This window comes from Conger conger, chromosome 1 (genome assembly GCF_963514075.1).
Source record: "Conger conger chromosome 1, fConCon1.1, whole genome shotgun sequence".
NCBI lineage: Eukaryota > Metazoa > Chordata > Actinopteri > Anguilliformes > Congridae > Conger > Conger conger.
The window spans coordinates 7793827-7806778 of NC_083760.1; the positions used below are offsets into that span (position 1 = coordinate 7793827).

General features: G+C 46.2%; 1 protein-coding gene across 1 annotated transcript in view; it reads right to left on the reverse strand.

Moving 5' to 3' along the window:
• Positions 1-12952, reverse strand: part of alk (ALK receptor tyrosine kinase) — a 393279-nt gene that overhangs the window by 55453 nt on the left and 324874 nt on the right. The window contains exons 7-10 of the mRNA XM_061258633.1: positions 9046-9180; positions 8716-8819; positions 6512-6699; positions 1958-2052 (exon numbers count right to left, since the gene is read on the reverse strand). Coding sequence (XP_061114617.1) covers positions 1958-2052; positions 6512-6699; positions 8716-8819; positions 9046-9180 — 522 coding nt within the window. The remainder of the gene's footprint in view (positions 1-1957; positions 2053-6511; positions 6700-8715; positions 8820-9045; positions 9181-12952) is intronic.

Here is a 12952-nt window from a genome sequence, read left to right on the forward strand (position 1 = left end):
ACACCAGGCAAGATCAGTAGAGCACAGAAAAGTATTTGCATCCAAAACAAATATGTAATTGACACAGCTCTGCCGTGTAGCATAGGGATTAGGAAACTGGGCTTGCAATTCCACAGTTTAAACAGTAAAATTCACAGTGTTAAAACAACTCTAACGGAGTACAAATTCTCCCTTTTGCACTCAAATGTACACTGTTAGAGTTGAATTAACACTGGACACTCCACAGTAGAATCCCAGATATCCAACCTGGCCTACCCTGGAGCGAGGTAGCTGGCCCTAAGTACCTCAGTAGGTGCCCAGCTGTCTAAATGGATTAAATGTAAAAAGCATCATCTGCATACGTCTCTGTGGATAAAAAGCATCTGCTAATGCCCCCCGAACGCAAAACATCGTGTTCCACCCCTTGGCAATATCCTCGCTCCTAACGAACACGGTAAGTGCCTGGATGTTAACATTTCAGACTTCTGATAACAGATAAAGGTGGGTTTTTAGTGTAGCCATCTGGAGCTGTGCTTGGGAGAGTTGTTGGTCAATAAATATTTATAGCGCGGGAGAAGTGAGTAAAGCGCTTTTTATAACAGCGGGGGAAAAGAGACATCGTTCAGGCGCCGGCAGCTCGAGGGCCAGAGAGCCGCGAACGAGCCTCTTTTCTCCGTGATCTCCGTCTGTGCGACATCACCGAGATGGCCATCGCACCGCCCGCCACAAACTAATAACACACACCGCGCGAAATCGGAAAAACCTGTTGCCGTTAGCCCGTTGTTCGAACACGCATGGCTACTGAAACTTAAAATGCTTAAACAATGGGAGAACGTTAATCCGGAGGTGTAATTACACAATTGCACAAGATGCTCGCCTAGTTTGGAAAATGGTCTATCTCCAGTGTGAAAGCGAAAATGTCAAGGTTAAAATCAGGGCAAGGGTCTAGATTAAGGGCTATGTTTATGGAGAACAACAAGCAACAGTGACTAATGCCAAGGAGACAACTACACGCTGGATAATTAATTGTCGGTAATAACATTGTTATTACAAGGCAAGCAAGGCAATAAATATGAAGCATGAATTTATCACTGGGGCAATATGCAAAATTATGTTAAATATAGTTGGTCTTCCAGAAAAAAAAAGCAACCTTACATTCCCCTTCCCTCATCAGCGTTACAGAATGCGAGACGCTGCAATATAACTCATCTTCTACAGATCCACCGAGCCAGGAATCAAATCAGCCCGACCAGGAAGCAAAATCAGTCGTGCTTAAGGGCAAGATTTGGATTTATAGAGATCCCCCTCTCCCCCCATAGCATTTCAACTTCTTAAGTAAATGGGTTTAAGTGGTTTAATCTAGCCCCCGTTTGGCTTAATGATCCCGCTGCGTCTGCTCTCCCCCCCCCCACTCCCCCAAAAACACCCCCAACCCACACTCCACTTCTCCGTCCTCCCTCTACCGCTCCACTGATTCTCCTCTCCTCTTTTCGTCTCCCGCAGCCGCAGGAATTAGAGGACTCGCTCGGAGAGGGTTGTCAGATAAGGTTTTCCCCCCGGTGATTGACCTCCTCAATTAGCTCGACTGTACTTGATTAAGGCGATGAGGACTGAAGGATTCTGGCCTGCGCTCCCGAGTATTGACTTTCAGGGAAATTGGCCTGACGTCGGACAGAATACACCAAAAGCCCCATTGGACACACATCAGGGGGAGCTGACTAAAGCCGTTACCCTAGAAACACCACGAAAAACAGAAAGAACAAAAGAATGGAGAGAAGCCAACCCCTCGAACCGACCTTTAAATGTGTCCAATCCTGTATTCCACACGTAAGTCATTAAGATGATACGGATTAAGACGGGAACCGGTAAGCTTTTTAAAATCGCAGAGCCCTCCAAATACAGCACACTGTACGCTCTACAGTAGTATGTGGTTAATGTTGCTATGTAGTTGCTATGGTGCGGTTACCGTGGTACTTACATGTCAGAAAACAGTCCATGCTGAGGGAGAGGTTGTCCAGTTTGACATGGGACCCCCGTCCGGACACCCCACTGGCTGTAAACTGTAGCCAAAACCTGAAAGAGGTAGAGATGGGATTAACCTACATGCCCCACAATGACCCAAACCAGGCAAAGCAAATATCCGACTGCTACTAATTACCTGATCTGATTTTGAGATAGGCTGAGATGTTATACACTTTATTAATCTCCAAAGGGAAATTGACTTGTTCACCAAACTCAAAGGTACTAAACAACAAATAGACCCAGTAGGATTTTTAAAAAGGGGGAAAAAAAACTGTATTGCACATAAGAGACAAAATAAAAACGGAGATAAAATTGCTGATATAAAAATGCTGTCGCGCTGAGTGGCCCTGTTTAGCACTGCAATGGCCTCGGGTGGGAAGGACTCCCTGAACCTGGCTGAGGGGCCTATTGGAGCATTAAACCTTCTCGACGTGCTGAATGCACCCTGGTGGTCAATGATTGTTTTACGGGGAGGGTGCCGGTTGTTTTGGTGGACGGGCCCTGATTTTGCACTCCGTCCTTCGCCCTCACCGTGTTCTCCACCGAGCCCAGGGGACGTATCAGGCTGCTAATCCCGTCGGAGGCCATTTTCAGAATTCTCCCCACCCCGACGCAACACAGCCCTGATGATAGGATGGTTACGCTTATCACAAACCTGTTGACGTTGTGCGAATCAGGACAATGTATGAGGCTATAGTGTGTGTGGGTTGCACGGCTCTTATGGCAGCTACACGGGGACTTGAACCACCAACCTTCCGGGTTCCAGCCATGTAGCTTAGCCACTAGGCTACAGGCTGGCCCATTGTTGTTTTAGTCATTATTCACAAAGGATTTCTTTGTACACCAAACAGACTGACCAATGTGGTCATTTTCCTAACATTCAAATTAGTCAAATTATGGGTTAATAATCATGGGGCTAAACTGCATGAAGATAGGGCTGTTTTAAAAACCAAAATACATTATCCTCATTGAGCTTCTTGTCGTCTCAAGATGGGAATGAACCCTATTTAGCATGATCAGGACAGCACCATCAACGTCAGCCTTGCTCTGATATGCAGATTGAACTGGGTCAATGCAATCTGACACTTGCTGTTTTAAGGCAGAGAGGATAATTATTTCAAAGACTTTCATTATACACTCTCAGAAATAGGCTAAAGGTGCAAAAGTGCTAAAAAGGAGAACATGCTTATCGCTAGGGCAGGTACATAAAATTGTACCCCTGGCTAGCAATATATAATTAATTTATATATAAATATATAATACCCAAAGCACTCTTAGACGTACACATGGGAAATTTGATCCTTGTAGAACGAAAATGCACCTCCACAGTCACACTTTATTTCTGAGAGTGTACGGGAGGTTAGAACTACTGCTATAAAACGAAAGGAAACACCATTCACTTTAATGAATTTAGCATATGCTCTTACCCAGAGCAACTTAGAGAGCATACTTTAAAAACATATATGCTATCCACTGGTACAGCTGGATCTTTACTGAAGCACTTCAGTTTAAGCACCTTGCTGAAGGGTACAACAGCAGTGCCCCACCTGGGATTCCAAACCAACAACTCCTGAGATACACTGTATGGCAGCCATCGTCAAATTTGGACCTCGCATACAAATCCGGCCCTGGTTTCCTTTTCTCCTGGGTAATTAGCTGAACAATTAAGTGTTCCTGAATGGTCACACTGTCTTCACACCTGACTCCCAGGTAAAAAGAGGATGGGGAAGCCAGCAGTTCTCAGCCCTCAAGAACTGTGACTTGATTGATCCCTGCTATATACACTCAGTGAGCACTTTATTAGGTAGGCCTGTACAGCAGCTTGTTAATGCAAATATTTCCTCAGCCAATCGTATGGCAGCAACTAAATGCATAAAAGCATGCAGACGTGGTCAACAGGTTTTTCGGACCACATGTAAGAATAGGGAAGAAATGTGATCTCAGTGACTTTGTCCGTGGAATGATTATTGGTGCTAGACAGGGTGGTGTGAGTATCTCAAAAACTGCTGTGATCTCCTGGGGATTTTCACTCAGAAGAGTCTCTCGAGTTTGCAGAGAACGGTGGGAAAAACAAAAAACACCCAGTGAGCAGCAGTTCTGTGGGGAGAAACGCCTTGTTAATGAGAGAGGTCAGGGGAGAAGGGCCAGACTGATCAAAGCAGACAGGAAGGCGACAGTAACGTATATAACCACACATAACAACAGTGGTATGCAGAAGAGCATCTCTGAACACACAACGCGTCAAACCTCTAAGTGGAAAGGCTACAGCAGCAAGAGTATTAAGTCAAACAAATAAGCCTAATAAATACCTAATAAAGTGCTCAGTGAGTGGACTGTAACGGTTCCCCCGTCGTAATATTCACCTGCTACCCTCATATTATCCTGATAAAAACCTTTTACTCATAAACTCTATTAGAGTCCAATTAATACTGAAGATTGTACTGAGTGAATGTGCTAAAATAAAATAATTCCGTGACTCACTGTACCAATAAGTGAACAAAGAACAAGGACTATCCACACACTGCACACGGCCTTATAGAAACAAAGGTCTCTATGCCAAGAATATTTTTTATATCGTACTGCTTACATTGCAAAAATAAATTGCAGGTTAGTGTTTCGATTTCCAGATAGGACATTGCCATGGTACCCAGGAGCTTGAGCCTGGTACTGACCCCAAATCACTTTCAATATTCAGTATATACCCAGCTATCTAAGTCGTCCCATGTATATAAAATAAAATGAAAATGCTGTGATAGAATGAAAGTCACTCTGAATAAGAAAATCTGGTTAAACGATCTTGTCTAGATGAGATACGGGAGATTGGTGGTGGTGTCATATCCAATAGGTTCGCCACGATAGAAGAATTAAATCATGCATATTCCTCCTTCCAGGAGGAAAGTTTGACCTCATTTTTAGCCAAACTAAGGATAAATCATTTGGACAGAATGTAGACAAATAAGAGATGGGGAAACTTGTAATGCTGGGTGCAATAGCTAACTAGCTACCTAGCATTGCTAGTTTCCCCGTCTCCTATGGATAGTTTCCCCATCTTTTACTTGGCTATCTTATAGTCCAAATGATTTATCCGTAGTTTGGCTAACAATGAGGTCAAACCTTCACAGATATAATTCTTCTATCGCTGCGAACATATCGAATAGGACACCACTTCATGAAATCTCCTGTATCTAATCCCCGACATTACGAGCCTGCCCAACGCCACGTAATGTAATACCTATCATGGTATAACAAGCAGCCACTATGCTGGCACGTTGCAGAACGACAGACCAGTTCTGCTCGCCGCCGCCGTGTTTGGCAGCGTTCAGCAAACAGCTGTCGCCACGGCCGATTCCCTGGTGAGAGCAGCGAACCACGGACACCTTTTTTTCAGCGGAGAACGCGCGTACTTATCGGGAGGAAGCTCCGGTCGAGACGAAAGTCTCAAGTGTCCCAGGCTTACTCTTTAATCAGCCTCTCAGGGCTTTGCTTAACCACACTTCCGCAGTAAAGAGAGATCCCAATCAGCCGCTCAGAGATGAAACGAATACTTTTTTTTTTGTTTTATAATTTCTCCTCTGCTGCAAATCAAGTGCCAGGGCTAATTGGAGGAAAGTCTCGATGAGTCGATGATCTCCGAACGGAGAGATGCAGACGGCTTTGAACGCACTGTGAGACCCCTTCTTCCGCCTCACCCAGTGGGACTCATTAGGTCTCACTGTGTAAAAGTAGGGGTTATCTCAAAATGTAATATTAGTCGCAAAATTTGCATTTGAAAAGGAGGCGGTGATAAATTATTGCATGTATTAATATAGATGTATTTAATGCGATATTTCGCAACAAACTGCATCCCGGTGGTGAGCTGTATGGAGTCTTCAGCTCTGTGATTCGTGAAAGAATAGTATGGTAACAGTCATTTAATACATACTATATAAAGGGCAACACTTTACAGCAAGGTTACATTAATTGGCATTAACTAATGTAGGTGTAATCTAAGTAACTAACTACTGACAAGTTCATCTGTTCAGTTTTGCGTATGTATTTGTACATCATGAATTCATGTTAACAGCTACATTAGTTAATCCCAATTCGTCCTGGAATGAGTGGTTAAGTAATTATATGTTTATCCTATGGATTTCTAATGTACAAATATTCCTGTAACGAATACCTTAGTCAGTAGATAACAAATATTTTAACAAATGAACATTTTAATTCATGCTTAATGTACATATGTGTGCATCAATTACTTAGTTAATGCCAATTCATGGACCTTATTGTAAAGTGTGTTCTAAGGGCAAATGTGCTTGACTGGGACCTGGAAGGTTGGTGATTTAGGCCCCGGTTTAACCACAATAGGATCTGTGCAACTGCTGGGTCCCTGAGCAAGGCCCATATAACCCCACATTGCTCCAGTAAGTACGTATGTCGCTTGGGATAAAAGCCTCCCGTAAATAACTGTAATGTGATGTAATAAATTGGTAGCGATTGTTACAGTATCCATGGTGATGGGCCATACCAGTCAGTCAGGTTGTACAGAGGGACGGTGACCAGTCTCCAGCCAGGCTCCCTGTCCCCGTCCTCCCGGTCCTCCTCAATCCCAGCATGCCACAGTCTGCGCAGCTTCTCCGGCCCAGTGCTGTTCTCCGCCAGCAGCAGGGACAGCGCCCCCCTGTGGGGGCCTCCGGAACACAGCCAGAACCGCACCTGTGGGGTCAAACACCGGTCAGACGTTTTATCTCATCTATAAAATCTGAATCTCTTAGGTTTACCTGCTGGAATGATTTTTATGCACATTTGGCTGGTCTGAGCATCGATCCGACTTTAAATGTTATTGCGCCAATATAAATGGTCTCCTGTCTAAAGAGAAGTGTTATATTGTTAAAAGTGAAGTTTGCTAATAACTGTGTAGTTTATTAATCTTCCTTTCGGTACAGAGGCCAGGCAGAGGAGTGAGCAGGCCGTGTGGGGTGGGCAGTGGGGGTGGGGGGGGGGGTGCAGATGTGGGGGTGTTAAACTGGACTCGTGACTCAATGTCAGGGGTCCGTGTCGGAGACCGTCACAGCTGGACGCCCCCAACGCGTACATTAATACTGAGGAACCACACATCTCCAAGTTTCGTAAAAAATCAATGCCCTAATTTGGAATACAAATGGGATCCTTGCTCGTGATTAATTGTAATTTGTGGCCATGCTAATCTGAGTGAAAGTTAGCATTGAACTGCGTGTGGGGCAGCTGTCCCATGGGCTTCACGAAGCAGTGTGGGTGCTAATAAAGTGCGGGGTTATTTGGGCTTTCAGAAGAAGTGAGGCGTTAATGAAGGGCTGGGTTTATTTGGGCTTTCTGTTTGTTTCTGGTAGCCAATTGTACCCTATCTATTCCAATCACCCATGTTCGCTGGGGATATACTGCCTACGACTCCCCCCAACCACCACCACCACCACAGTCTGGGAAGATCTAGCAAACCAGAGAACCACAACACAACTTCTACAAGCTGCATCGTCTGAACCCCGCGACCGAGAACGAGACTCTGAGGCGAGTGCAATCAGGGCGCTATTGTACACGGTGATCCTGCAGCTCCCCTGCCGAGACCCCCCCTTCAGCGAGCCAATTACGCCGCTCCTGTGTGAGCTGGCCAAGTTATTTGGGCTTTCTGAAGAAGTGTGGCATTAACGAAGTGCTGGGTTATCTGGGCTTTAGGAAGCGGAATGAGGCTGTGCTGTATAAATGAAATGCTGGGTTATTTGGGCTTCAGGAAGCAGTGCAGAGTGAAGTGCTGCTGGGTCATATGAAGCAGTGGGGTGCAGATAAATTGCTGGGTTGTATGGGTCAGGGTTAGGGTGTGTGAAGCAGTGGGATGTTGGGTTGTATGGGTCAGGGTTAGGGTGTGTGGAGCAGTGGGATGTTGGGTTGTATGGGTTAGGGTGTGTGAAGCAGTGGGGTGCTGGGTTGTATGGGTCAGGGTTAGGGTGCATGAAGCAGTGGGATGTTGGGTTGTATGGGTTCAGGTTAGGGTGTATGAAGCAGTGGGGTGCTGGGTTGTATGGGTGAGGGTTAGGGTGTGTGAAGCAGTGGGGTGATGGGTTAGGGTGCATGAAGCAGTGGGATGTTGGGTTGTATGGGTGAGGGTTAGGGTGTGTGAAGCAGTGGGGTGATGGGTTAGGGTGTATGAAGCAGTAGGGGGCTGGGTTGTATGGGTTCAGGTTAGGGTGTATGAAGCAGTGGGGTGCTGGGTTGTATGGGTGAGGGTTAGGGTGTGTGAAGCAGTGGGGTGATGGGTTAGGGTGCATGAAGCAGTGGGATGTCGGGTTGTATGGGTTCAGGTTAGGGTGTATGAAGCAGTGGGGTGCTGGGTTGTATGGGTGTGTGAAGCAGTGGGGTGATGGGTTAGGGTGTATGAAGCAGTAGGGGGCTGGGTTGTATGGGTTCAGGTTAGGGTGTATGAAGCAGTGGGATGCTGGGTTGTATGGGTCAGGGTTAGGGTGTATGAAGCAGTAGGGGGCTGGGTTGTATGGGTTCAGGTTAGGGTGTATGAAGCAGTGGGATGCTGGGTTGTATGGGTCAGGGTTAGGGTGTATGAAGCAGTGGGGTGCTGGGTTGTATGGGTGAGAGTTAGGGTGTGTGAAGCAGTGGGGTGATGGGTTAGGGTGTGTGAAGCAGTGGGGTGTTGGGTCATAGGGTGTGTGGAGCAGAGTGAAGCTGCACAGGTCTGGCGGGTCTTACCTCACAGCGGGAGTTCCTGAGTGGTGGGGGGAACAGAGGGCTCCTCACTGAAGCTGCTCCCTGCTGCCCTCTGGACTGGGTACTGTCCACCATCATTACACCTCCTGTACACACACACACACACGTACATAGACACACACGCATACACACACATACACACACACGCACAGACACACACACACATATATACACACACACATAGATATACACAGACACACACACGCATAACACACGCACGCACATACAGACAGGACAGAATGCATATAGGTCTGTATTTGGAGTTGTAAATGATCAGTGTCTTGTTCTCTTTCACAATCATGTGACCAGCACCTGAAGAAGGACAGCGAGGTGTGGCACCCCCTGGCTGTGCCTCAGTGACCCTCCATTTTGGGCCTCTGAGTGAGACCGGCCGCCAACCACAGTCGCCATCTTCAAACGAGCAGTAGGTGCCATTCAGAAACCGACCTGAGAGAGAGAGAGAGAGAGAGAGAGAGAGAGAGGAAAGAAAAATCTCTTGGTCTTTTAACTTGCCCATCGTTTTTGATCTATCATTTAATTTTGTTGTTTACGCTTTGATAACACGGATATGTATCGCTCATGCCTATAAAGGCAACTGAAGTTTAAACTGAAATTGGAGAAGAGGTTAGGAAGACGGGAGAACAGGCAGGATGACAAGAGGGAGAGCAACGTCTGAGCCGAGAGTGGTGGAGTGAGGAGGAGAAAGAGGGAGGGGGGGGGAACAGCGGAGGGGTGAGGTTAGAGAGCTTACGGCCTGATCTGACAGAAACACACAAGTACTGACATCAGAAAGAAATGAGTCAGAAATGGACAAAGGAGCGAGAGACAGTAAGGGTGGGTGGGGGCGTGGGGCGGGGGGGTTAGACAGTGAAAGAAATGCCAAGACAAGGAAAGAGAGAGAGAGGGAGATATACAGGGTGAGAGAGGAAAAGGAGGGGAGGATAGGGGAAAGATAGAGCAGTAGTAGTAGTAGTATTATGGGCATGACAAAAGAGAGAAAGAGAGAGAGAGAGAGAGATGCATCTGTAGATCACTGTGAGACAGATTCCTGGACACACTCAGGGCTGTAGGGATGAGGGTCTCTTACACATAACCTGCCTGAGAGAAACTCAACCACACCATTCAATTCAGCTCAATGGCAGCATTTTAATCCCATAGACACCATAACTTCAATTCAGTTCAGTCGCAACCAACTAGGTTATAACATTCTTCAATACGTCTACATTCTTATACTAACCTCTCATGACAAATAACGAAGAAAAATACAATGTAAACAATGTACTGTATTTGTTTTGTATGTTTACAATACAGACAAGCATACTACATGTCAATCACTAACAGAGACACCTGGAAGAGCATCTCCCACCTTTATTTTACTATATAAGTATCTCCTTGTCTTTTTCTCTATTTTTTTATCGCTGTCTCTCTTTCTCTGTTTCACTCTCTCTTTCTTTGGAGTGGAGTTGCTCTGGTTAAGACAGCAAACGACTGACTGCTTCACCTTTGTGCTTTCAAAATGGACTCCTGTTGACAATGAGCCTCCCTCGCACCATCGGATCGTCCGAGAAGAGATAACCGCATCCCAGACGCTAACCCCGCGGACCACAGCGATGCCCACACAGCGTGTTTATCGGCGTCTGCATTCTCCGCCCATTTTTAAAACGGCTCCGTTATTTCCCCACCCAGAAGGGCCGTCCTTTCACCAACCTGTGACGCGAGGGGGATTTGTTCCTCGAGTGGAAAGAATCCGGCCTCAATCTGATGTCAGCGAAAGCAGCCCAAAAATAATGCAGGTTTCACCTTTTCTGAAGAGCTATTGCCCCGAGGCAGGCAGCGAGACAGAGATTGTTGGAGAAAAAAAAAAAAAGACTCCCGGAAAACATTTGATAAAATGATGAAGTGCCGAAAAGCGTTTGGAGAAAAGAGCTGAATACAAAGGAGGGATTCGTTGCTAGGCATTTTCACTTCCAGTGAGGACGTTGAAGAGTTCACAAGAGAACACTTTCTCTCGTTGTTTCAGCACAGGTGATGAACAGTATTTCCCCCAAAAAAGTCTATCGTATTTTCCAAAAAAGCCGTAATAACGCAACAAATTCATACATTATATTTAATGATTGACTACACCGCAGTGTTGTATCCCTTAATGCATAGGGGCATAATAAATAAGTTTTAAATAAATCCAACAATTTACATGATTTGCATTTGGCAGACGCTCTTATCCAGAGCTCTTATCCAACGTACAGTTGATGAGACTAAGCAGGAGACAATCCTCCCCTGGAGCAATGCGGGGTTGAGGGCCTTGCTCAAGGGCCCAACGGCGGTGCGGATCTTATTGTGGCTACACCGGGAATCGAACCGCCGACCTTGCACGTCCACAGTCATGCACCTTAACCACAACGCTACAGGCCGCCCCCAACAATGAGCATTCACGGTTCAATCTCACTCCTAACTCCAACTGCGGTGGCGTGTATGAAGTGTACGAAAACTGCAGATACCTTCAACTTGCGTTTGCTGTTTCAGCATTAGTGAGACACCAGAGTTGGAGGAACACGTGACAGAAGTGGGCTGAGAGCCGGTCTCAGGGGACACACAGCACGTACCTCTGAGCACTTATTTGCATAAGCACATTCATGTTCTCACTGGTACACTTTGCTGCAGTTTCTAAATCAAAAGTCCACTGCGCTGCTAAAGGGAAGCTTAGACCTTAAAGGTACTAAATGTAAGAGTTCTGTGTTAAAACATTGTTACAAGACCATTGTAAATCCCTTCCTATCATTGAAAAAGGCTCACTGGCATATTGACTCGCCCTCTGCCTGTGTTTATAGTCCTTAAATTCGGGTTTCAAAATATTCAGTTGGCGGCCCGACACTCTGTACCAAAACATTGTATAACTGTAGAATAAGTCAAGCTCATTGGTTCAAAATTGGTTCTAATTGCCACAGCCAATGGCGTTTCAGCGTCAGCGCGTTTATGTCTGCTGGTGTGACTTTTTTCTATAAGGAGCAATCAGCAAAACAGCTAGTGTCAGAGAATAATGAAAAAAGTAAATAAACAGGAAGGAAAGTTCCTTGCCTTCAGAACATTAAATTTCACAAGGCATAGTAAATCTACACAAACTTTATCTCATTTTAATGACCTAAACTTATTTTCTCACTTCGAACAAGGATGAGGAAAACTGATTATTTGAACACCCATGCTTTCTGAAAAAGTGCGGGATAGATTTCTGAGCAATCAATGCCATTAAGCCCAGAAGTAAACATCTGACCGCGAGTGGGCGGTGGAGGTGTGATTCCTATTGGCCCGTTGGCGCTGGTGAGCGCTGGATTCTCATTTCGCATTGGTGTGCCACAAATGGAATTGGATGTCTTACTGTCCGGACCATTGATTCGTGAAGCGGTTGTCAAGGGAGGCAAAATATCTGAGGCACGATGATGAAGAGAGAGCCACAGATGGCCACTAAGTCTGCAAGGGTACACATATCGACCATCGGCTGTTTAAGGGGTACTGACTGCCTCCAGAGAGAAGGTCAGTGGAGGAAAATAGGAGGAGAGAGAGGAGAGAGAGATGGAGAGAGATTTGGGGGAGAGAGGGAGGGAGAGAGATAGAGAGAGGAAGAGAAAATGTGAGGAGAGAGAGAGAGTGGGGAGGGGGCAAACCAAAAGCCATGCAGAACAGTACAATGTGCAATCAAACTGTTCCAGAACCTTCTGTACTTGTTCCTGAGAGCAGTCAGGAGAACACACACACAGACACCCACACACACACACAATGCCATCACACACAGTGACATCACTCAGCCCAAACGGTACGGCTTCCTGTTTCTTTCATTCACAAATTTGTTTTTCACACGGTACTGATCTGGTGATGTTTCATCTGGCACTGACGGCAAATGGACTCCATTTATATACCATCTTCATCCAAAGTGCTTTACAATTGATGGTGTATTCACCCATTCACTCACACGGCAACGGCAGTTGGCCGCCATGCCAGGCACCAACCAGCTCGTCGGGAGCGATCGGAGGTTAGGCGTCTTGCTCACGGGCACTTTGACACACCCAGGGCGGGGGATCGAACGGCCAGACGACCGCCCCCCCCCCCCCGAATCTTACACATGAGGCCCGTCTCAGTGCTGACTGCCTGAAAGGGGCAGAGGCAGGTGAACACAGCCACAGGCCCTCTGTGACGCAGCATGGATTGCTCCCTGTGGCTAAAATAGCCT